Source organism: Stegodyphus dumicola, chromosome 7 (genome assembly GCF_044657685.1).
Source record: "Stegodyphus dumicola isolate Sdum_Otavi_A_Nest chromosome 7, ASM4465768v1".
In the NCBI taxonomy this organism is placed as follows: Eukaryota; Metazoa; Arthropoda; class Arachnida; order Araneae; family Eresidae; genus Stegodyphus; species Stegodyphus dumicola.
The window spans coordinates 69,516,545-69,543,279 of record NC_140774.1 but is presented as its reverse complement, the minus strand read 5'-3'; the positions used below and the strand labels follow the sequence as shown (position 1 = coordinate 69,543,279).

The 26,735-nt window shown below is 32.4% G+C and overlaps 1 protein-coding gene across 1 annotated transcript in view; it reads left to right on the top strand.

Moving 5' to 3' along the window:
• P32 (complement C1q binding protein P32) overlaps positions 1 to 26,735 on the top strand; it is a 92,481-nt gene that overhangs the window by 50,349 nt on the left and 15,397 nt on the right. Inside the window, exons 3-4 of the mRNA XM_035360385.2 lie at positions 3,955 to 4,045; positions 18,826 to 18,937. Of these exons, the coding sequence (XP_035216276.1) occupies positions 3,955 to 4,045; positions 18,826 to 18,937 (203 nt within the window). The remainder of the gene's footprint in view (positions 1 to 3,954; positions 4,046 to 18,825; positions 18,938 to 26,735) is intronic.

Sequence of the window (26,735 nt, the reverse complement as noted above, 5' to 3'; positions counted from 1 at the left end):
TTAATCTTGATTTAATTATCTGTATTTTGGTTCTGAGCGATTATTTAAAGCAAAATTGAAAAACTGTGTATGTCTTATTATAAATTTTAATTTTTTATACATTTATTTATTTAAAAAGCAGAATTTGTTCATAATACAGCTAAAGCTTCGTATCTGAGATACACTGTGTATACTTAATAGATTTTTCTAGAATAGTTCATGATGATTTGTTTTCTCCTTGAGGAAGTGAATAAGTGTACTCCTTGTATGAGTATTGTTTTGGATCAATTAGAAATTTTACTATTGTTATATAATTATTATTATGGGAGCTGATTAGCATATGATGCTGCAATTTTGTTCAGAAAATTTATTAAGGGTATTTAGGCAGTAAAGCTCAACAAATTACACAATGAATATTTGTTTTAGAATGGATATTTTGATTGAAAATTTTTAGAAAAATTGGGGAACATTTGGTTGAAAGCAGAATTCTGAATTAGAATTAAGTGATTTTATCCATTAAACTTTCAAAACATGGAATCATGGGAAGACTAGTCATGTGCTAGAATGCTTTGCTTTGAATGGCTGCAATTTATTACGTTAAAATTGTGAAAAGGTTCACGTCGGCACTGATTGCACCATATCTCAGTGGACAATGAAAAGAATTGAACCATGTTTTGGTGCTACATTTTACTTTGAACCATTAAATGGTGTAACATTGAACTAAAATTTTTTACAGTGTAATTCCTATGCGTAAGCATCAACATTTAATATATATGATTATTTCGAAATGATAATTCTTTTGTGCCTTTCTTTCAAAAATAAATGCATGCTTTAACTTATTTTTATTTAATTTTTTCAGTTTTTACACATTATTTACAATTAAAAATAATAGGGGGTAAAATGCAGAATTTAAGGAAAACTTCCTTGTGTGACAAGGTATTCCAGAGTACCTTAGCTTAAGGGTAATAATTTTATCAGATTTCATTGCGTAAATAATGCGAAAAGGGAATTTCAACTGCTAAGGTATATAATATGTGATATGAGACAAATAATGTGTGTGTATGTTCAACTGAAGTGTAATAGGCAAATATTAAATTACATTATACTTAAAGTTTTGCTTAATTTAATAATTTATACAGTCAGAGATCAGATAAATAGATAGTTAATTAAGTGTATTGCTAATTAGCTATCTATGTTATGAACAATGAAAGTCATGGGATACCTCCTAATATTTTGTTGGTCCTCCTTTTGCCCGGCGATGTGCAGCAACTCGACGTGGCATGGACTCAAGAAGTCGTTGGAAGTCCGCTGCAGGAATATTGAGCCATGCTGCCTCTATAGACGTCCATAATTGTGAAAGTGTTGACGGTGCAGGGTTTTGGGCACGAACTGACTTCTCGATGACGTCCCATAAATGTTCGATGGGATTCATGTCGGGCGATCTAGGTGGCCAGATCATTCGCTGGAATTGTCCAGAATGTTCTTCTATCCAATCGCAAACAATTGTGGCCTGGTGACATGGCGCATTGTCATCCATAAAAATCCCATCGTTGTTTGAGTACGTGAAGTCCATGAATGACTGTAAGTGATCTCCAAGTAGCTGAAGGTATCTATTTCTAGTCAATGATCGTTTCAGTTGCAGCAGAGGACCGAGTCCATGCTATGTAAAAACAGCCCAGACCATTATGGAACCACCACCAGCTTGAACAGTGCCTTGTTGACAACTTTGGTCCATGGCTTCGTGGGGTCTGTGCCACACTCGAACCCTACCATCAGCTCTTACAAACTGAAATCGTGACTCATCTGACCAAGCCACGGTTTTTCATTCGTTTAGTGACCAACCGATATGCTCACGAGCCCACGAGAGTCGCTGCAGGCAATGTCGTGCTGTCAGTAAAGGCACTCGAGTCGGTCTTCTGCTGGCATAGCCCAAGGAAGACAAATTTCACCGCACTGTCCTATCGGACACGTCCCGTGTTGATTTCTGCGGTTATTTGACTCAGTGTTGCTTGTCTGTGAACATTGACAATTCTACGCAGTCGTCGCTGGTCTCAGTCGTTAAGTGCAGGTGGTCGGCCACTGCGATGTCCATGGTGGGATGTTATGCCTGAAATTAGATACTCTCAGCACACTCTTGACACTGTGGATCTTCTCAGAATGTTGAATTCCCTAACAATATCCGAAATGGAATGACCCATGTGTCTAGCTCTAACTACCATTCCGCATTCAAAGTCTGTAAATTCTCTTCGTGCGGCCGTAATCACGCCAAAGCGTCTTCACATGAATAACTTGAACACAAATGAAAGCCCTGCCAAAGCACTTCACATTTCATTATTTTACATAATGAAATGTATTATTGCATTTATACATTTTCTATGCGATACTACTGCTATCTGTATATTTGCATTTTGCTATCCCATGACTTTTGTCACTTCAGTGTATATTGAACCACTAAGCAGTGAAGAAAAACATGCCATATCATATATTCCTTGCATGGAAGGCAGCTGAAAACCTAGCAGGAATATTTTGTTTTGTTATTTCATTAAAATTTTTAATGACTGAAGGATTGAATTATTACACACACTTAATTTTATATTCAATTTTAGTTAAGCTGTATTAAAAAACTTTAATGCTTATAAATTTCCTTATTTCATTACATAAAAAATAAGAGAGAAATTTTGTTTATGATTTCTCGTTATAATACATATTATTTTATGGAACTTAAGATGTTATCTCACTGACTATGAAAGTTAAATATCACTGAACTGTGAAAATTGGCAAATATCACACAAGTCATTTCTCCGGAATTCTGAAGAAACTGATGCCTATCTATTTAATAAGCAATTAGAATTCAACCTTTTTTGTTATTACGCTTTATAAAAGTTTCTGCTATTTTGCTAGGCCTTCCAGTTTTACAGGAAACTGTTTAGAATGCTATGTGTGCAAACTTCATGTACATAATTGTTCCAATCAGTTATTATTCTTTTGGCCGTATTGTGTCTATTAATGCACTCTTTTTTTTTTTTTTAATGGTAAGACTGAAAATAATCCATTTTTTGCTGTTCTGTAGAATGCAGGTCCCACATTTTAATTTAATTTTTAAACTGAAAGAAAAACTATATAGCAATAACAGTTAATTTATATCCTTGTTCAGAAAAATAAAATATGGCTTATCAAAAATAAAACGCTGTACATCAAATGAAAGCACAGACATGATATATGCGATTTCTGAAAGGAGGCATTACATGACTTATTTATGTGATTACAAAAGTTTTTATAACTAAGATGCGCTAAACAATTTAGTCTTTAATTTTACTTATTTAGTTTTTAATTTCCTTAACGTGCATTACTATCCATTTCTCGGACTATGGGTAGAAATAAAATTTCTTTTAAAAACTATTTATTTAAATCTAAAAATTCTTATTTTTGATAAAGGCCTTTAATAAAAAATTTTAAAAAGAGTAAAAATCATAATATAGTATATAACTAAATGCCACCAGCTTCAGATAGACACAGAAATGCAGTGGGCACTTTTACATGTACTCTCCATTTTCCTATAGAGTGCAGATGTTTAGTACTCCAGTCCAGTTCTTTGTCAGACCCTCTTGCAGACTAAAAATCCAGGGTATGTTTCACTCCCTGTTTATCTCCATGAGAGGGGAAGATGATTTCTTTGAATGGGATTTTAAGAATGAAATGAAGGACATTAGATTGCATGTGTAAGGGGCACCAATATGAGAAATTCTAAGAACTTATTATACTTATGAAAGAATCCAATTCTTAAAGTAATGCTGTAAGTTGAAAAATGCATAAATAAGGCAAAACATTTAAAATTAGATCCATTAAAAGCCCCGGGGGAAATTATACAATAAAATACAATTTGTTTTGGTAGTATTTTGCTCTAGCTTGAAAAAGTGTTGTTTAGCTTCAGTGTTTCACACAAATATTTTTCTACTAATTACATTTTTATTTCAGAATTACTATAAAAGCCAATGTTAATGATCCATTTGTATCTGATTCTGATGATGTAATGGATCCTAATGAAACTCAAGAAACTCAACAAGAGGTAAATTCTTGAAAATGAATTTCTTTAGCATTAATACAAATGTTATTCAGTACTTTAAATGACAGTTGTGTCTTGTTTTCTATTTTAGATAATAAATGTGTGTGTGAATTTTAAACCGTCCATCTGAACATTAGATTGTCGCTACCAGATGAATTAATTGCAGATATTAGTATAATAATGCAAAACTAGATAAAAAAAGTATGAAATTTTAAATTAAAATTCAACAAGCATCTAATTTTTTAAAGCTTCCAAAGCTGTTTCTATTTGTTGGTTTCTATGGGAACAGCTTATCTATTAACCTCAGTAACATAAAAGTAAAAATCTCCTCCCCCCCCCTGCATTTTTAATATGTCATTATAGTCCTTAAGCAATTTAACATCTTTTTCAGCTGTAGCATTCACCTCTTGAAGATTTTTACTTATCTGTATATAAAGATTTTCGTTGGCCTTCCACAGATATGGTTTAAAAGCTGAATATGGTATTAAATTGGAAAAGAAACAGCCAATATAAAATTTAAATCAGGGACAGCAATAGTCTGAATTTGGTGTAGATTTTGAGTAAAACTATTGATTTTGCAGGATACCAATCATAGTTCCCTCTCTTTCATGTGAAAAAAAAATTATAAAATGAGAGGAGGAGGACTGTGTTTTATATAGAAAGCAATGAGCAAAGCATAGTTATGTTAATTAATTCATGTTTAGTAATTATGCATACTACTTATGGATCTATTTTATTTTTCGGATGGTATTACAAATTGAAATTCAGGCGTGGATAATATTTTTAATTGAATTTTTTCAGTTCCCATTTGCTCATAGGTCCTTAATTTTTTCATTAATGGTCCTTAAAAGTACTTAATTTATGTGTGCAAAAATGTGTATGAATCCTGTATAACGGTTTGTATAAATATATAATATTAGCCCTTTACAAATTTAAGCAACATTTCAAAATTGCACTTAAGTGTCCTCATACCTTGTATGCATAGCATGTTAAAAGTCCGTTGCACAACATGCGTTTTAATTCAATAAGTTCTAATACAAGTATATTTCAGGTAAATTTTGCAATAATTGATATGTTTTATGTGGGGTAAATTGCTAACACCAAAGAAGCACACAAATGGAAAGTGGAACAATGTAATACTACCAGGACATTAAATATAAATGAATTGTATTTATCAGTACCAAAAGATAATAATAATCATATAAGTAATAACATTTGCAGAATATTGTGGATATAATAATTTAGACCAAAGTGTGTTAATTTTTAATATATATGACAACTAGAAATTAGTTTTGGCTAGGCATAGGGATATCTTCAGTGGCTTTGAATAAAGAATTTATCAATGGAATTATTTGCAATTTGAATCTCAAACATTCACCAGGCAGTTTTCTTAACACCTTAACTACCAAGGGCATAAATGTACATCTTTACCAAATACATGCTCCTTCATTTGTGTCTAGCCTTATAACTACTCAAACAGCTTTGGAATGCAAAGGAAAACTATCACGGGTATAATACATAGCTTTGAAAAGACTTTGCTTTGGAGTAAAGTTGTTTGTACTTGCTAAAGCAAAGTCAGGATATGTCCAGTACCTCGACTTTCTACAAAATTAGTGATGATGCTCATGGAACCTTTTTTGGGAAAAGTTGTGTAATTTTTGGCAATTTTTATCTGTCACTTGAGTTACCAGCAATTCTTATTCAAAATAAAATTGATGTACACTGCACACACACACACACACACACACACCAAAAAAAAAAAAAACTGATGTGTACACCACATGACTTCCTTGTATTGGAATATTAAATTATACGCATTTTTTCTTGCATTTAATTTAAACTTATTGGATTGAATTAAATCTACTTCGCCGACAGCGCGTAAACCACAATAGAATAATTGCATTTTTTAAAATTCACTCTAGTATTTGTTTACCATAGCGACACTCGGGCGCTAGATTCACTTAACAGTATTAATAATTATATAAACTTTAAATTATATAACAGTTAACTTATATATTTTGTTCATATTATAACGCATAATGCACAAAATTTATATCATTTAAAGAATAGAATTTGTTGCGATGTAATGTGATGAACTCGCTACACGTCCTCGTTTTAAACACAAAACTTATATTAAATAATTGCACAATACAAGTATAAACAAGCAAATGGCATATAACACTTATAAGTACGAGAACAGAACAAAAACAGTGAAAAATAGACAGCATTGCAGCTGCCTTGCGAATGCGTTCGTCTGAGTCTGTCTGTTCAACTGAATTCAATGTTCTTTCGCATAGTTCCAAATGCGAAAGAGTCAGGTTGAGTTGTTCTGTTTTGGCGCACCGGAACATACTCCCACCCTATCAGGCATTAGTCCTTATATATGAGCAAAGGAGCTAATTTATGAATATTTCTTTTGAAAATAGAGTTTTTAGTTTTAGCCGTGGCCACACGAACCAGTCCGTCAGCACCATGATGAAGTTCAACCACTTGTCCTAGTGGCCAAGAACCTGGAAGATGACCATCATCTAGTAACAGGACGATGTCTCCAATTTTTATATTCGGCTGAGTGTCCTTCCATTTCTTTCTGGTTTGAAGAGAAGCTAGATATGCTTTGGTCCATGATTTGCAGAAGTCCTTTCGCATCTTTTGAAGGAGATCCCACCTATTCCGTATATTAGCAGGACTAGTAAGAGGTAGTTCAGGAGGGGATAGGATCACGTCTCCTGTAAGAAAATGTGAAGGAGTGAGAATATTAATGCAATCAATGTCAGTATTGTTTACACTACATAACGGACGAGAATTTAAAATGGCTTCTATCTGAGCCAATAGAGTTATCAATTCTTCGAAAGTAAGTAGAGTTTAACCGATTACTCTTTTACAGTGATATTTGGTTGATTTAATTGTGGCCTCCTAAATTCCTCTGAAATGAGGAGATGCTGGATGTGTAAAGTGCCATTCTATTGATGCTTGAGTTAAATTATTAGCAACGGCTTCATTCTTAGGAAGTGAAGCCCACAATCATTGTATTTCGCTGAGCTTTCGATTAGCCCCAACGAAGTTTGTTGCATTGTCGCTGTAAATGTGACTTGGAGCTCCTTGTCTAGCACTGAAGCGACGCAAAAATGCATCAGCGGTTAAATCGCTCACTGCCTCGATGTGTAGTGCCTTAGTAGCGAGACAAATAAATAGAGCAATGTAACCCTTGGTTGATTTTGCTCCACGACCCTTATTGAACTTGATTGAAATAGGACCAGCATAGTCCACGCCGCAGTTGAAGAAAGACCTCTCGGGTGTTACTCGATGCTTAGGTAGATTACCCATAAGCTGAGATGCGGTGGATGCTTTAAATTTGAAGCATTTGATGCATTTGTGAACACATTTATTAATGAGCTTTTTTCCACCTATTATCCAATATGATTGTTTGATAATGTGGGACAGTAATGAAGCACCAGGATGTAAATATGTCACATGCTTTTCTTTTACGATGAGCTCACTTATCTTGTGTTTAGCAGGTAGAATCACTGGGTGCTTTTGATTAAAAGACAATTCTGAATTTTGTAAACGCCCTCCCACCCGTAAAAGACTGTTTTCATCTATAAATGGATGGAGGAAGTGTAGCTGACTTTTTTTAGGCAACGATCTTTGATTTTTAATGCATTTTAGGTCTTCATTAAAATAATCTTTCTGAACCCACCGAATTATGATTATTTCTGCATTTTTAGTTTCCGTGTAAGTGAGTGGAGAAAAGGAATCAGTTATAAGTGTTTGACATTTGTTATTGGTTTTGCACTTATTGATGAATCTTAAACAATATGCTAAAATACGTATAATCTTAGAAAATGATGAATATTTTTCAAATAAATCACTATATAATTCATTTGACATAGCACTATGAAATGAACATATAGGATCAGATCTTTGTTCAGCTTTAATTAGATCCTTGATTTATTTGGAAGCGGATTCCTGTTTCGGCCAGTGAGACGAATCCATAAACAGCCAACTTGGGCCATTCTATCACAAGTTGCAATTAGGAAGACATTTGGGATCAATACCACGTGAAGCGATATCTGCTGGGTTCTCTTTGGAAGGGACATGCCTCCAGTATTTTGTTGGAAGTACTTCGATTATTTGAGACGTCCGGTTTGCAACAAAAGTCTTCCATTTACAGGGATGTCCCGAAAGCCAAGAAAGTACGACTTTGGAGTCAGTCCAAGCGTAAACATCAAACTTATATTTTTTGAGACTGTTCATGACTGCACAATATAACTTTGAAAGCAAACGAGCACTGCATAGTTCCAATTTAGAAATAGATACTTTTGTTTGATAGGTGCCACTTTAGTTTTAGAAACTAAGAGAGAAACCTTTATTTCATTTCCGTGTATTTGTTTGCAATATATTGCAGCAGCGTAAGCAAGTGTTGCAGTGTCGCTAAAACCGTGCAATTCAAATGTGTCGGAGGAAATAAGTGTGACACCTCTAGGAACGGTAAAATGTTCAACTGCATTGAAAGGTTTCTGAAATTTAAACAAATCTTCAGCAAGACTTTGTGGAATAAGAGAATCCCAGTCCCCTTTTGTAAGCCAGAGCTTTTGATAAACAATTTTCAATACAACAGTACATGGTGAAATTAATCCTAATGGATCGAAAATGCGTGCCGATTGGGACAAAATGTGTCTTTTTGTCAGCGGTGAGGAGAGTGTAAGTACGGGTTTGAAAATGAATGTGTCTGTTGAAGAGTTCCAAAACAATCCTAAGACTTTCGTGCTTTCCTTATCATTAGAAATTATTTCTAAATTAGTGTCCGTTAAACAATGTTCTTGAAATTCTGCAAGAAATGCATTTGAATTAGAATTCCACTTTCGTAGGTGGAAAGCGTGCGTTTGTAAAATATTGTTAATTTCCTTACAAAGTGATATTGCATCACAATCGGTACTTGAACCCGATAGTAAATCATCCATGTATACATTGTGTAGTAAAGTATGAGAAACAGCAATATTTTGTGAATAATCTAGGGCAATTTGCTTAATGCACCTAGTGGCTAGGAAAGAAGCTGGAGCTAAACCATATGTTATGGTGTTTAACTTATATGTGCGTATTTCTTCGTTAGAATTAAACCTCCAAAGAATTTGTTGGTAGTTCCGATCGTCTTCGGACACTAAAACTTGACGGTACAATTTCTCTATGTCTGCTAAAAAGACTATTTCCAGAAATTGAAAATTAACTAATATTTCGAAAATGTCTCGTTGCAATTTAGGACCAACACCCAAGATTGAATTCAATGATTTACCGTTGGAAGTTTTACATGAAGCGTCAAAAACGACTCTTAATTTGGTAGCTGTACTAGACGGCTTGATCACTGCATGATGGGGAAGGAAATATTGTTCATTCTGAAATCTATTTAAACCGTTTTGTGTAACCAATTCCATATGACCTAAATTTTCATATTCATGCATAAAATCCTTGTATTGGTTTTCAAATTCCAAGTTTTCCTTAAATTTACGTTCCATAGCGTATAATCGAGAAAGTGCAGCTGGTTTTGAATTACCTAATTCAGATTTAGATTTTAAAAATGGCAACTTCACAACAAAACGACCATCTGAATTAATTGAGTAATTTTCCTGAAAATGCATTTCAACAAATTGTTCTTCAGGTGAGAATACAGTGTCAGTTGAATTTGGTACCTCGTCTAACTCCCAAAACCGTTTCAATTCGCTATCAATATTTATTTCATAAATACGCAAGTTTGAAAGTGAATTTGATTTTGTTTGAGATTCCGGTAGTTTTCCGGATATGAGGAAACCAAAGATTGAGTTTTGAGCAATTAAATCACTTTGAGAACAAGTTATTTGTCCAGGAAGTAAAATAGAAAACAAGTAGTCAGATCCTAGAATAGTATCTATCTTATCCGGAATGTGAAAATATGGATCAGCTAACTTTACATTTTTCAAATGCGAAAAGTCTTTCTCATTTATTTTTTGGCTTGGAAGCACAGCAGTTAGTTTATCTAATACAAATGCCTTAATTGGCATTCTGACTGATGTATCATGGATTGACATCAACTCAATTTCAATGCAACCTTTTGTAACTGCGACTTTTGACTCAGGAAAACGCGCATTTTTTCTTTTAAATCCCAATAAATTAATACAAGATTCAGATAATAATGTTGATTCGGAACCACTATCACAAAGCAGTCTAATATTACGTTTTTGACCCATCGAATCAATTATATTTACATACGCAGTTGGCAATAAGCCAAAAGTTGTTTGAACGCTATTATTTTGAATTACAGTTCCGTTTTTGTTTTCATTCATAGACGCAGTGTCTGATATTTCATTCGCCGTTGGATTCTTTGCTGTTCTGACTGAAAACTGCTCTCAGAAAGAGATGCATATGTGGAATAACTTTTTAATTGATTTTCACGCAGAGTACTCTGATGCAATAACCGGCAATAATGACAACGATGTGGAGACATACATTCAGATTTTTTGTGTTGACTAGAAAAACAATTTAAACAAAGATTATTTTTCCTAACAAATTGATTTCTTTCTATGACAGTTAGTGCTTTAAATTTGGGGCATTTGAAAAGAAAATGATCTGATTTACACATAATACATTTGATACTACTTTTGTTAATAGAAAATCTTTTAACACTAGGTTGAGTTTTTTCCCTTTCTTTTTCGTGGAAAATTTCTAAAGAGGAACATCTATCAGTTATAAATTGAATAAACATTTCAAAAGTAGGAAATTCCACTTTTGCTGAAAACTCAGACCATTGCTTACATGTTTCGTTGTCAACCTTCTGTAATAAAATATAAATTAGCCAGACATCCCTTTCATTAGCTTTTGGATCAATAGATTTTAAACCTCTGATAATTTCATCAGATGTATCGGCAATTTTTCGCAAATTAATTGCATTTGCATTAATTACCCAAGACTGATCTATGAAAGTTTTGACTAGTGATGTGACACTTTGTTTTTTCTTATCATACCTAGATAATAATTTCCCCAGGCTTCCATATAACTATTTTCTGAAATGGGAATATGTTTAATAATAGAAGCTGGTTCATCAGTTAATAAACCCTTTAGATATTGAAATTTTTGAATGTTGCTTAAATTTTCATTGTTATGCACTAATGATACATATAAGTCCTTGAAAGACCTCCAGTTTCTGTAATTACCGTTAAAAGACTGCATATTTATTCTAGGTAATTTAAAAATATTAGCAGTATTTGTAGTACTATAACCTGGTATTTGACGTTCATTAACATTAGTCACTTGCATATTAACAGTAACATTTAATTTCTCAAGTTCTTGTTGTAGTTTGGCTTTGGTTTCATAATATTTTTTCTCAAATTCTTCCATTTCAGAACTTTCCGGCGGAAAATCTGCATCTGCCTTGTCAAAATCAGAATAAACGCTTTCAATTTTTTGAAGTTTATTCATTAAATCATGTTTTTCGAATAATTGCTTATCATCATTAATGAAATTTGAAATTCTAGTAAGAGCAACTTTCGCTCTACCTCTACTATTTATTGCAATCTTAACCTTGTCTTCCATTACGAAGTAATGGTGCAATGAAGAAAACCAAAGTCAAACTTGTAAAAAAGAAAAAAATACTTATCTTGCTTGGTCTTTAAATGAAGTTCGAAGCTAAAAGTATCCAGTAATATCCAGTACTGTACCGAATGTAGAGTTGCAGTGCTGACGTACCCAAAATCAAAATTCCTTTAATCTCACCGGTGCCTCCAAAAATTTAATGTTGCGATGTAATGTGAATGAACTCACTACACGTCCTCGTTTTAAACACAAAACTTATATTAAATAATTGCACAATACAAGTATAAACAAGCAAATGACATATAACACTTATAAGTACGAGAACAGAACAAAAACAGTGAAAAATAGACAGCATTGCAGCTGCCTTGTGAATGCGTTCGTCTGAGTCTGACTGTTCAACTGAATTCAATGTTCTTTGGCATAGTTCCAAATGCGAAAGAGTCAGGTTGAGTTGTTCCGGCGCACCTGAACAGAATTAGATAATCATTGCCACATGTTCTATTCAAATACTATAATAAAGCTAGAATGATGTGTAAAAGAAATTAAGCAAACCAAAAAAAAAAAAGAGAAACAGTTTTACACAGACGATTGAGTATTTCTCATTTAATTAATTCAGTTCTCACTTCGCGAGAAGGCAAAAATACATAAAAACTCAAAATATCTATATTAAAAATTACGAAGTAAATCTTAAACACGTTTTTCCTCGAAAATAAAATCATGCTTATGATTTAATTGGCAATAATAAATTAATGCTTTGTTGTTGGAAGCTAAATTTCTCTAGATTGGCAACAAATATCCACTAGTCTCCTGTTTCAAATGTAAACATCAATGGCCGCAATCTTGTTATCACTAAAACAAGAAATGTTTTTTCAATGGTAAACTGTTCTTCTTTTCCCCAAATACACCCCATCACTGTGTGCTTGTGCAAAAAATAGTGGTACTGTGGAGTGAATTGTGAAAGATTTTGTCAGCTGTTAAGGGGGTAATTACATCCAATGAAGAGAAATTTGTAATAACTTCCATGAACTTGCATATATTGATAATGCTGTTACCATTCAAGGATTTTTTGCTTTTGACAATATTTGGTTTTGCTTGTTTCTGGAATTTAGAATTTTTTTTTTATTTTCATTTAGCTGAGAAACCTCAGGTATGCTTAAATTCTTAGTTAAAGTAACAGGAAAATTTGCTTCCAAACTGTTTTTATCATTACAGTCAGTTGGTTTCACAGGAATGTTTTCCTCACTATTTCTGAATAATTTTTACTTCATAAATTTAAAGGGTATTGCAGACAACCTTTATAACTAAAGGTGTGTGTATTATTAAGCAATTACAGTGCTTAATTTTCTTTAGCTACACACTTGCAACTTGTGTGTAATTGAGCACATTTTACAAAGTGTACCTTTACTTTGCAAGTTTCAGCTGTATAATTGAAATTAGTACAGTTGTGATACTGCATAAGCTTTATAGCTAGCCACAGTTACAGAAAAAGAAATTTTGTAATGGTTTATTTTCTCCGCCCCAAGTACCATAGCTAGCTGGACCTGGAATAGATGTAGTAGTTTTGAGTTGTACATCTGAGCAACTTTTATATCAATTCAGAAGTCAAACAGCAAAAATCAGCTTTATATTTTCAAAATTTCACATGACTAGTTTCGATGGTTTTACCGAACCACCATCCTCAACTGCAAAACCGCAAATGAACAAGATAGGAAATAATGATTAGATAAGTTAAGAAAATATGGACAAGAATAAGCAAGTGGCGCCATCTGTTGGTGAAACCAGAACTAAAACATAATTTCTTTAAAGGCCGAAGGCAAAGATGGATTGGAATTAGGATCTTTAACTAGAACAGAAAGGTTTTTTTTTTAATGTAAAATGCCTCTAGAAATCTAGTTCTCCTCCAATGGAAGATGTTTTTTGAATAATTTTGGCAGCAGAAAAATTGAAAGTGTGATTTTCGGACCTACAATGTTGAGCAACAGAAGACTTCTGTGTTTCCTTTTTTCTAACATATGCCTCATGTTCCTTGACGCGAAATTTTAAGGCTCTCTTAGTTTGGCCAATGTAAATTAAACCACACTGGCAAGGAATCCTATAAATACCCCAGGAATTCATATCCGGAATGGGGTCTCGGAATGAGAGTATGGAATCAATAAATCCGAGTATGGAACTCGGAAGTTTATTGATGGGAGAATAAACAACCCGAAAGTTAAATCTTTCAAATGATTTCTCTAATTTCAGGACAGTGATCTTTAAGGATTTCAAATCCTTAATTGGAGGTTAGTTGATATACATTCTTGTCAAAGAAATAGCAAAAACAGGTAAAGCATTATCAGATGAGGATTTCTGAAAGATTGTTAGGGCATATTATGGCTGTTTCATGACTTAATTAAAAAGCAGTAGAAAAGAAAACAAATATTTCTTACTAAGCAGTACTCAAAAAATACCCTCATATGCGGTCAGGTCGTAAATTTAGAACCCCTTTTTTCATGAGGGGGCTGAAAAGGAGGGGATAATTTTGCTCGTGCTCTTGAGAAAATGTGGGGGTTGTTTAAACATCTAACTTCTCTACTGTCAGTTTTATACAGAGGAAAATACAAATTGAATTCTTTGAATGAATGCAATTTTGTACAATGAAAATGCATTACTTAACGATAAACTGTAAGATAAATAACATCTTTTTTTAAAGCCATAGGTGTAGAAAGACAGATATTTGTTACACGAATGAATTTGTAGTAAATATTGAGTTTTTCATTTCGAATGCTATTTGCATGTATGCAAAGTAGCTGAGTATGTGAGATAATAGTCATAACTGAATGGCTTTCAACCTTTGCACGGCTAAGGACTGTTTCTCAATTACATTGTGGTGGCTGCTTTTTGGTTAATTTTCTAATGACATATAAACAATAATTGTTTTTATTTGAGACTTATGAATAAAATAACACAAACTAGACTGCAGAAAATTCTTAAGAATGAAGTTAAATAATACTGAAAAATACATTATTGATGCACTTTTGTGTTTTATATGTAGTAGTATTAACTACTACTATAATCCTTAAATTATATATATCTATGTATAAGTATATATAAATGGAACCAGATATAGAACAAGGTATAAAATATCTTTATTATACAATGTTCATTACCATACGTATATTTATGTAATATCAATATAAATAGTTAGTTAGGTTTCGTACATATATAATTTATTTTTATATTTTGTATTAGATTCAGTATTATATACGTATCTAACGTTTAATTTGTTCTCTTTTTGGGTTACGATTAAGTGAGAAAGAATTGTTAAGGCCTTCATAGGGATATTACATTATATACAATCAGTTAGGATTCTCTTTTTCCTTTCTTTTAATGATTATATATATTGAAATACTACTTGATAAGTATACATAAAATATAGCAGTTTTTTAAGCTACTTATTTATATATCTATTGTTTGGTCTGGTTTGTTTGATTATAGCAAAGCATTCGACGGTTATTTGCCTAGGGGTAAGGGTGCCTTGTGGAGAACTTTCTAAGCAAAACTGACTCTTATGCACGTGACATGTGGGGGAAAACCTCGAAAGCACCAATACAGCCATCCCCGTCAATCAGGATCGACCTGCCAGAGTTCCAACGACTTTACAGCTCAGCCGCTAGTGAGCCACATCCACACATATACATTAAATAGTATTTACATGTCGTTTATAAAGTATAATTGAGTGCAATTTAATCATAAAGAGTTAAAGAGTTAGAAAATATTGTATAGAATTACTTCACTTCGTAGACTTTTTGTTAAGCTTCACCATATTTCTTAAAGAGAATCTCAATGCTAGTTCCATTTCCAAGCTGTTTATGTACCTTATTTTTCATGCCTTGACTTATATTTAGAAAATTATTTCACTTGGTTATTATGAAAATGCAGTTTTTTTATTGAAGAATTTAAGGGTAAGAAGAGAATTATGCCCTTTTGTAATTATTCTTGAAGCATTTAAATTTTTTTTTAAAAAGCGCACATTAATACGGATCACTGAACTAAAGTGCTCGATACAGGACAGATTAATTAGCTACTAAATTTTGATTTTCGTTGAGTAAAAATGAATTCATCTACATTCTATAAGAAAGTAAATATTTAAAAAATGTTTTTTTTTTCCCTATTCTCACAGTCATAATATTTTTCTTAAATATTCAGCTAATTCATATTCAAATATTCCAATCCATTACAATAAGTAATAAATCAATACAGTAAATAAATTGCCTTTTGCATACGTTAGAAATACTTATTCTCGTAATAACAGATACGTATGTGTTATTCTCTTTGTAATTTTCAGTATATATATTTATATTTATAATTAAGAAATCTTTTGAAAGCAGCGTCAAACAGCTGTCAAAATTATATTTGAAAATTATTATTTAGAGATGCGCTTATAATGGTTTTTATATTTACGAAAGATACTTCCCGTTTACTCAGGCTCACTGTATTCAAGTCGATAGGACCAATTGAATGGAAAGATCGATTTGTTAATTCATTTTCAAGTTTCAAACCGGATGAATGGACTCGCGAATAAAGTAGCACATTAAAATACGGTCACTGAACTACAGTGAGCAATGAAAATTTTAACAAAGGTTTTGTACTTTATCTTATGAAAACAAAATATCAGAATCTAAGTAAATGTTTCACTTATTAGAAAAATAGAAAATATAAATATTTGTGAATGAAAAGAAATTATCTTAAAAAAATTAAATGAAAAAAAATAAAAGAATTACCAAATATTGCAGAAATTACATAAAATAGCGAATAAACTTATTCCGCACAAGCTTGCTAAATGTAAAACAGATTGTACAGTCAGAAAGCTCGCCTTGTCACAGAAATATACTGTTCATCAGGTTTAAAGGTTATTCAGACTAACGTGCAAAGTTCAGTGAGTAACTTGTATTTTCCTTTGAATGTATAAACTAGCCAAAAAAATTGAGCACTTGACAATTAGATGCAAATTTAACAGATGAATTGAAGGAACCCTACTGCAATGTGCCACTTTTTGTAAGCATTTTTGTGGATTTCCTTAAGGTATGTAAATATGAGCCCATTTTCCTTAGAAAATTCTCCATGAAATCATGCCTAGCCAAACCTCATATGTTTTGCCATATTCAACACAAAATCATTCTTAAGATGATTAATTAATTAATTTTATGTTAGATGATACGAAGCTTTTCAAAAACTAGGATGCTTTCCGTAAACAATTAGTATTAATAAGCGCTGTTCAACTGGAATTGGGTTGGATTATTTGTTTATAGCAGTGCTTTTCAGCCAACTTACATGTACCTGTATGTATTGCTCAGAGGGGGTGGAAGGAAATTCCTGAACGAAAACAATGTAATGTTAATAAACAAATAAATATAACTTTTCGTATCTTATGTAATTTGTCTCCATTCTGATACCATGTGCATCATTTATTTCTGATATACTGATACATGAGACCTAAAAACACTTTTTTTTAAATATATCTCCCCTTATGATCCCTGACACAGCCGTTTACTTTCCCTTTCCATAATTAACGTCAGTCTCCTGCTCTTGATTGCATTTGCCAAGCCACCGTACTCAACACAGGAAAGTAGATTGATTTAGCAAACAAAGTTATCTATGTAAAGGGCAAAATCCTGCCAATTTTATTTTTTAGCATCATTTTTGCATTATAAAAATTGCTTTTTTTTTTTTTTAAGTATCGCATCGTCATATTTAGGTCTGTGTAATAAAGATTGAATGAATACCATCTTACAGAATTCTGCTTATTCTTACATTAAGTATGCAACCAGATATTTACTGCTTGTGTAAACTTTGAAGTCTTTGGACATTAGGTCTAAAGGTTGTTTTTGGCAGAGTAATTTTATATTACCTTATTATTAGTGTATAACTTTGTGATGTTTGAATTTTACTGTCTATTTTAATGCTTTTAATTTTAGTATGTTTATTATACAAAATAAGGTTATATATATATATATATATATATGTAATAAATTCAGGTGCAGGAATTTTGATAGCGTAGACGTGTTGATCCATCATAACTAGGAAATTGGAGGCGAAGGCAGATTAAATCTTCAGTTTTATTTTCAGCAACATCTTATGGTTACATACAAATTGGCACATTAAATGTGCCTGTTCCAAAGGGGTTACCTTATAATTTTGTAGCAAGAAATTAGAGCAGACAGACAGCAGTGTAGCTAGGCCAAAGCAAGGAAAGCAAGTGCGTAATGTTCAGAATAAAATCGTAAGTCAAACTGAGTTAGTTTTGTTTCCCAAAGCATTCTGATTGGACAGTTAATATTGCTCTAAAATAGCTATTGGTTGATTGAGTTTTAGTTCCATTTACATCACCAGAATTACCTACGAGTCATATGACATAGAATAGTCTCGAAATGACGCAGTGCAGAGAGGGGTTACTAATTTTGGAATAGAGAAGGGAAATTTAAATTTAAGCTGCTCATTTAATCTTTTACATATTCTTTATTTTTCTTACACACACACACACATATATATAAATCATTACTTTGTTTATAATATTTTTACTTGTATTATAATAATTATTTTTCTCTGTATATGATATTTTTGCTTGTATTATATTTTTTAAAGAATGCACTGCAGTTTTTGGTTCAAACGTTCCGTACACAAATTTTAAGTGACAATTCAGATGATTGTAACTAGATTAGATTAGACAATCCTATTCTAGATAAAAATTATCACCAATTGCTATTTTATTGCCAGTATGTTCTAATTTTTGCAAGAATCCCATTGAAACCCATCCAATATATAACAGTTGCATCACCCACAAGATCTTGATTAATTGATATATCTGAAATAAATTATGATTTGGACCATTCAAAGATCTTAACAGTAATTTTGATATATTTGCAGACAGAGGTAAATGCATTAATTACAAAAATTCTCATTAGTATATATTGGTAATTTTAATGAATTGGTAACTTCGGGATCACTGAGCTTTATTTTCCATTTGGAATAAAAATCTGATATTAAAGGCAAGTTTAAAAATGTGCAAAGTGCCTAAAGTGAAGTTATGCGCCACCTTTAATATTTTTTAAATGTTTCACAAATTTGTAAAAATCTTAATGAAGGCTTAATTATGTGAAAAATTCAAATTTATTCTGCTGATTATTTATTTTGTCCATATGAATAACACAATGTGAAATATAAATTTTTTTCTTCCCATTTTCTAGAGATTGCAAGCAAAACCTCAATTTACTGTAGAAGTCAAGAAGGGTAACAAGACTTTGTCATTTACGTGCAGTTATTCAGAAGTTGATCCTAATGCAGAAAGTGAAGCTTACAGTAAGAATGTTAATAATATTAATTTTTAACATTTCTACATTTTCCATTTACTGTTTGGTTCTTAAGTATTATTGATATGAATTGCAGTTGCATCCTTAAAACAATACATTCATAATTAACATATGCATATTCAGCTGTTTATGATTTTAAAGTATCGCTTGGGAATCTCCATTGACAAGAATGGCAACCAGAAATATGAGCTGTTGTGCTTGAAAAGTTTTTGACTGCCTCTCTTTTTTGATATCAGACTTAGCAAAGATGGTCATACATTGACATACCTGAACCAGTAGTTGGACAGTGATAGCCTGTTGAATTTAATCATAGTTTAAGCACTTAATACATTTTGCCATAGAATAAGAAATACATCTCCAGGAAACTATGGTAGAAGTGTAACTGTTGAGTTGAAACTTGAGAAGAGTGGTAATGAAATACTTGGCATGTCACAGCAAGCATCTAGTGATGAATTTAATCCTGTTTCAATTCTTGAGTAGTAGAAGTAGTTCAAAGATAGTATCACAAAAATAATTTATAGGCTGCAAAATCTGTCAGGCCATCCATTGTAATTAAACATGTCAACGTTGCCAACCCATGGACAGGCAATGAATGATGATTTATATGCAGATTTCCTGAAAACCTACTTCTGTTAAACCATTAAAAGGGAAGGTGGAAAATGTAGGAATGAATTTGCTGAAGAAATGATAGTTTATGCTCTAGGCATTTGATAGTGCATTATCAAATGCTTGGGATCATGTTATACTGGAAAATGCCTTCCAAAGAGTTCAGAGTTAGCATTTGTTGTTTCTCAGCATTCTCAACCCTGGAAACATAAACACATAAACTGAGGAACAGCCTCGAAAGTATAAAACTTTATTTGCAGTGGAAGGGGATTAGGAACTCTTTTAGTTACTGCCATAAATTTTGTTTTACACTCATTAATAAGAAGTCCAATGTCTCTGGCTACAGACTTTAGAGAAATGAGTTTTCACACGCCTGTTTACTTCTGCCAATAATGTCAATGTCATCAGCATATGCTAGTAATTGTATAGATCTCTGAAATATGATGCCTCTGGTTATAATTCCTTCCTTAACCCGGCGGAAGGCGCATCAAGAAAAGTTACTAAAGTGGGCACGTGGGGTATCACATACCCCAATATTTAAAATATGGTAAAAGTAATTTTATTAAATTTTAAAGCTTTATTTTCTTTTATAACACATGAATAATACTTGGGTTACAAGAAATGAATTGCGAAAATAAGCTTATAGAGAGTTAAAATTAAGATAAATGAAAATAATAATAAAATAAAAATCATTTCCTTGGTCTTATTGCATCTCTAATACACAATTCTTATTTGATCTGTTTGCACTTTGAATAAAATTTATTCATGTGTTCTTGGCACAGAAAGTTCTCATTTTAAACATAGCATTTGCATTTTGTCCTTGGCTTGAGCCCCCCCTTCCCAAAATCACATCTTTTATACTTAGTTGTTTTGAATTTCATATATTCATTTGAATTATTCGTCGAAACTTCTGCTCTTTTGCATGCAGTACGTAAGTTTCTCGATAAAGTATTAATCTCTTATCGTTGTTCAGTACCTTTTTTTTATTAAATGTAATGCTATGTCTCTCAAAAACAGATGTCTGCTTTAGTATCTGGTTGGTGGATTAGCCGTTGAAAGTATTATAATTCAAAAATTATTTGCAGCAACATTTAGTGCAGAAAATAAAATTAGCATTGGCCACCTCCTTTTTATTCTGGCAATTGAAAAACTTGTTGCTATTTCATCCACAGTGTCCACTGCTCCCTTAGTCATATTTGTAACAGACCTATTTAAGTGTAATTGAACTATTTTATTCACGCCATGAACTCATGAATTGTAACCGAACTATTTTATTTAAACGCCATCTCGTGGCGATATGAAAAAAAAACGTCAGTCGACACAGACCTATTTAAGTGTAATTGAACTATTTTATTCACGCCATGAACTCATGAATTGTAACCGAACTATTTTATTTAAACGCCATCTCGTGGCGATATGAAAAAAAACGTCAGTCGACACAGACCTATTTAAGTGTAATTGAACTATTTTATTCACGCCATGAACTCATGAATTGTAACCGAACTATTTTATTTAAACGCCATCTCGTGGCGATATGAAAAAAAACGTCAGTCGACCTCCAGCCGCCATGATGATAGATTACTATGTTATGTTATTCTCAATGTTTGATGCTCCATTTCGTTTATGTTTCATTTTTATATATATTTCTTTTGTTTGTAACCGTTCCTGTGTGCTCTGTTAATAAATCCTTTTAAAGCTAGCCGGCATTAGTGTCTATTGAGGAACGGCTACATCACATATTCTAAAAACATATAATTTCTGGCTTTTTCTTTTTCTCCAATAGTATCATCTATAGCATTATCGTTATGTAATGTTGAAAGTGTTAGAGCAGTTTTTCCTTTTTTGGTTAACATAAGAAATTGTTTCTTTTTTTTTTTTTTTTTTTTTTTTCCGAACCCAAAACAGTGTAGAAAATATTCCTATCTTCATTTTCAGTTTCCGAAATGCAATCTTCATCACTTTCAACTATTTCTAATAATTCACACAGCCATTCTGCAGTTCCATCTCCATTTGCCATAATGAGATCAGAAATCTTAAAAAATATAATTTCAAACATTTTGAAATTGTTTACGAGTGGAAATATTTACTGTTTCACTCTAGAAATAAATTTCTCAAATAAATATTCAGTCACAAAAGCACTTACGCGGACAGGCGCGTGGGGTGTGTTATACCCCAGTTGCAACAAAATACCGATAAATCTTTTTCTGAAACACACAGGCAATGAATGGAAAAGCGGTTCTGAAAGTCAACCACTGCTAGAAACTCAGCTACTAAATTGCAGCACAAAATTTCAGTTTCACAAGTTAGCAATATTCCACTTTTTTGTAGAGGTGGTATGATACACCGCACGCACTTTCCCGTGGGTTAATATTTGAAACTTGTCCACTCAACCGACTCAAATGAAATTTTAGATATTATTTGTATGTTTATGTATTTGAAAGTATGCACTCAAGATTGTGATGATTCAAAACAACAGAGCTTTCAGAAATAATTCTGTAATAATACAGTAAAATAATAAAGTAAACAGTAAATTACAGTAAAATAAGTTTGAAATTTTCAAGTGGCAACACCCACTTTTTTCTTTCAAAAATTGATCAGCATGTTGAAAATCCATAAATAGTGTAAGAACAATACATGCATGATGAAGATTTCTAGCATAAATCATTTGAGAAGAAAAACATTGTAAAGAACCAATGACAGCACAAAAGAAAAAAGAACAAAACTTCGATTGGAGTTGCAAGTTTTCAGTGTGCTACTTTTGCAGACAATAATGTTACTCTTATCAGAGAAAACCCCCTTTTTTGTTTGTTTACAAGCTGTATATAGTTAACAGTGTATTAATTATAGTATCAGCATTCAATAAGGTCCCTTTGTATTTCAGTATACTTATGGGCTAATACACTAGGCAGATATATAGATACTGCAAAAATTGCATTATTTCTAAAGTGTATGGATCCAGTCATGTGCTTCTGACCAAACCTCATCATTATCTAAGAACTTTGTTCTACTCAGAAGTGCATTCAGCCTTCATTTGTTGCAGATTTCTTCATCATCAGGTTTGCACCGATGGAGGAGTTTTTTTATAAGCATCAGCAAGTCTTTTTCCCATTTTAGCTGTCAAATGCTTGTGTGCCTATCTTGCACACATTTGAGAGAACTTCAGATTGTGATGAATGATGGGATAACACCTTTCTAATTAAGAATTTGGTTTTCCCATATCAAGTTCTGCATATCTGTAAAAATGTCTTCTGCGTTGTTAGACCCAGACAAGAAGAAGCTTTCATATTAGCAATATTGATTTTTATCTTCTCAGCCCATTCATACACTTATATCCAACCTTATACACCTGTCATCATACTGTATTCTCATCCAATAATAAACCTATATAATTTTTACTTCTATGCTAAATAAAAATCTCACAACATTCATTACAGTTGCTTGGAACAGCCAATACCACACTGTCAAACAGTTTTTTCATGTTTCGATAGATGCCTCAGCCATGGCAATATGCTATCTATCCATTAGTAGTTCAAGATCACTTTCTGGCATACCTCAAAAGACAACAGTATTGGTCAGGGTTGCCACGCTACCTGGAAAACCAAAAAAAGTCAAGGAATTTGGAAATTGGCTAAAGAAAGTCAGGGAAAAATCAGGGCATTTAACTATTTTGTCAAAATCTGGAAGAGCCAGGGAATTTCATACGACATTCCCGCCAAAAAGTGATTTTTACACCAATGTTGGAAGTGATTACTTTTCTTCACAAATTATGTATTGCATGAGCATCATTCAGGCAGCTGATATAGAGCCAGTTTTTGCAGCTGCTAACAGATTGTCTTTTTTACAAAGCCAAAGCAAGTTTTCAACAACTCTGGTTTCCAGTAACATCGAGAGATTCGCATGGGTATGTGCAGTGCATGTTGAGGAAAAGAAAATGCCTTTCCATTCTCATATAAAACAAAGTCAGGTCAATTCCAGTATACAGTACACACAGAATTTGGCAACTTTATTATGAGTAGTAAACCGTACATTTATGATGAGGGGTAAACAGGTCATTTTGGTGTTGGCGACAATTTTCATAATCATGTCAAGAATGTACCATACACTAGAATTTTCCCACAAAATCCTTTAACCTTTTTTTATCTTTTTAACAAATGTCTTATTTGTCATTTTGTAGTAAAATAAAAAAAATAGTAAGCAGTCACCTAGGCTAACCATTTAATATAACTAACTATATTCACCAAGATATGGTTGTTTATTGTAATTCAATTTTTAAGTAATTAACTTTATTTTGATGTCATTCATATCATTTAATCTTGCTTCTTCCCTCTAAATGCATTTATTATGAGTCCTTTCAAATTTTAGGCAATTTCCTCTGGCTTACTCCTGCAACTAATTCTAGCAGTATGATGACATACCATCACAAAATTTAATGCACATATATTTTATTTATGTATGCTGCTAAAGAAATGTAAAATACCTGAATTTATTTTAAAATATGGTTAAATAGATTTCTTTCTTTCACTTAGCTGCAAAATATCTCCAAAAAAGACATTTTTAAATCCAGATTGGGCAGATTCTAATCTCAATCTTCAGTGGAGAAAACAACTGCGATTATAATTATAATAGTAAAGTTTTGGGAAAGCGATTTTTGTCATATGTAATTGGCAAATTTTGTGTTTTCAAATGGTACCATAATTAATTTACCTCTCAGCACAGCCAACACGCATTACACGGATAGACTTAAAACACACCTGGAAAAGTCAGGGAATTTCATTCTTCTGTTTGAGTGGCAACCCTGATTGGTCCTTACAGGAATTTTAAAGCAGTTTTCTTACTGAAAGACATCTTAAAATTTTTTTAGCCAATGGAATAGCAGTACAATTTCTTTCTCAATAAATAAATATTTAAGTTATTAATATAGCAATCACTGAAAATAGTCATATGTTACCAAATATAAATTTTTTGGTTTTCCCTTGCAAGTGGAAAAGTTCTTTTTTCTAATTCAACATTAGGAATATTAACCCTTTTGCAACAGTTCCTCAGTCACAGAACCGCTCTCTGAGAGTACATGGTGACAAGATGCACTGTATTGTTGGGATAGTCAGTCTGCGTTGCTAAACCTAATTTTGTAAAATAATTCACATAAATTATGTTTGTAATCCAGTTGTTACAATTTTTGGCACATTATGAGAGGAACACTCAGGTAGTTGTCAGAATTAATTTGAAAATTTAATCATTATATTTTCTTTGCCATTTGAAGTATAAAAAATGTTTCACTAAATGATACACAAAACAGTCACCTTAACGTTAGCCAAACTCTTTAAGAGGAATGAATAAAACTTCTAAAACAGGACATGTATTCATCACCAAAAATAAAAGCAAAAATGTTCTGAAGCATCAATAACATCTCCATGTGTTTGTAATAGCTGATGCTGTTGCTAGCCAGCTTTCTTTATTTCCACTTTTATTCCAAAATAAAATACCAAAAATAAAAAATACTGTTACAGAATGAAGGTCAGCATTCTTCAATCTCTATAAGACCGTAACAGACATAGGGCTACAACTAGTGGGGAGAAAAATTATATGCTAATTAAATATTCTATCTAAAAATTCATATGTGGTACACCTGTCCTAACAGTCCATTTAAGTAGCAGTTCATGTATGACACACTTGACTCTGAGATACAATTAGCAGCTGATGCGTATATGACATGCCAGTTGGAAAAGGATTAGTGCAATATTAGAATAGGTTATTTTACACAGCCAATAAAAATTATGAAGATAGATGTCTGTGTTGTCTGAAATCCAAATAGCAGACAGTAATTGATGTGGAATTTTGAGTGGGTTAACAACTGAAAAGTTTTTTTGAATGAGGTGATTTAAAGAGAAGTCATAAGAATTCTCTTATACGAATATTTCGACTTGAAACAAAAAAACAGTCAGATGGATAAATATATAGCTTTCTTATTGTCTTCACTATGATGATTTCAGTCTTATTTTTTGAAAGCATATACTGTATTTCCTCGTATGCTTCCTCCAACTTTTTAGCACTAGTTTCTGAATATTTTAGGTAGGTTCACATAAATTTTCCTTGTTATTGTACAGTGTTTTCACCTCTGAGCGCTAGTTTATTGGATAAATGTATTCGCTTGATTATATTTATTTTTACTCAGTTTGTATTTTTATTTTTTTATTAGCATTTCATCCATTTCATTTTCCCTTTCATTTATTATTTGAAAGGTATTATGTGCAAATTCTTAGTTAAGGTGCCTGGATGTGGCAGGTATTCTTGCACTTAAAAAAACTTTTCCAAACATGTAATTTCATCTTACTTCTATTATTTATGTTCCAATTCTATTGCCATATGTACTGCTCGTGTGCTTTTGAAATCCCAGTCTTTTACTTTCTTCATTCTCTGATATCTCTCTTGGGAACTGCAGTGAAAACTCAATCATGTGAGGTGCTCCTAAGCTTTGAGTACAACATATTTGGATCAACTACCATCAGTTATCAGCTCAATATCCATAAAATATTGTAATGCTAATATAAATAGTATTCTTATTAAAATGTATGTTTCTATTGTCAGTAGTTTATCCATGACCACTGTGCTTTTATTATGTCCCTATTGTAAACATGGTCTGAAATTAAATTACTTTCATAATTTTCCCACCTTGACTTTCAGCTGATAAAATTAGTTAAAACTGGGGGGATACAATATAATGCTTTTAAATATGTATCATTCACAGTCATGAACATTACATTATTAGGCACCAGAATATATTCTCTTAGATATGCATTTTCATGATGTTTAAATATCTTCTTTTGATTCTTATTTTATCAAAATATTGAAAAATTTTAGTAAATCAAGGGACATAAAACAAGATTACTTAGGATTTCAAAATAATCGTAATTAAAGCATTCTGCACACTGCTCAATGGTGCATAACACTGGGAAGGAAAGTTAAATCCTCTTCCCAGGTTTCACCAACATTTAAGTTAGATAAATTTGATCATTGGTAATGATCCTTCCGCCGGTTCACATATGGGGAAACCTTGTGGTGATTTTTACTTCTCCTAAAGATTCATCTTTTGTCATGCTAGCATGACCTAAAAGCTGTTTTGACTTTCTAGTCTTAAAAGCTGATTTGACTTTCTAGTCTGGATCTTAAACTTACAAAATCAT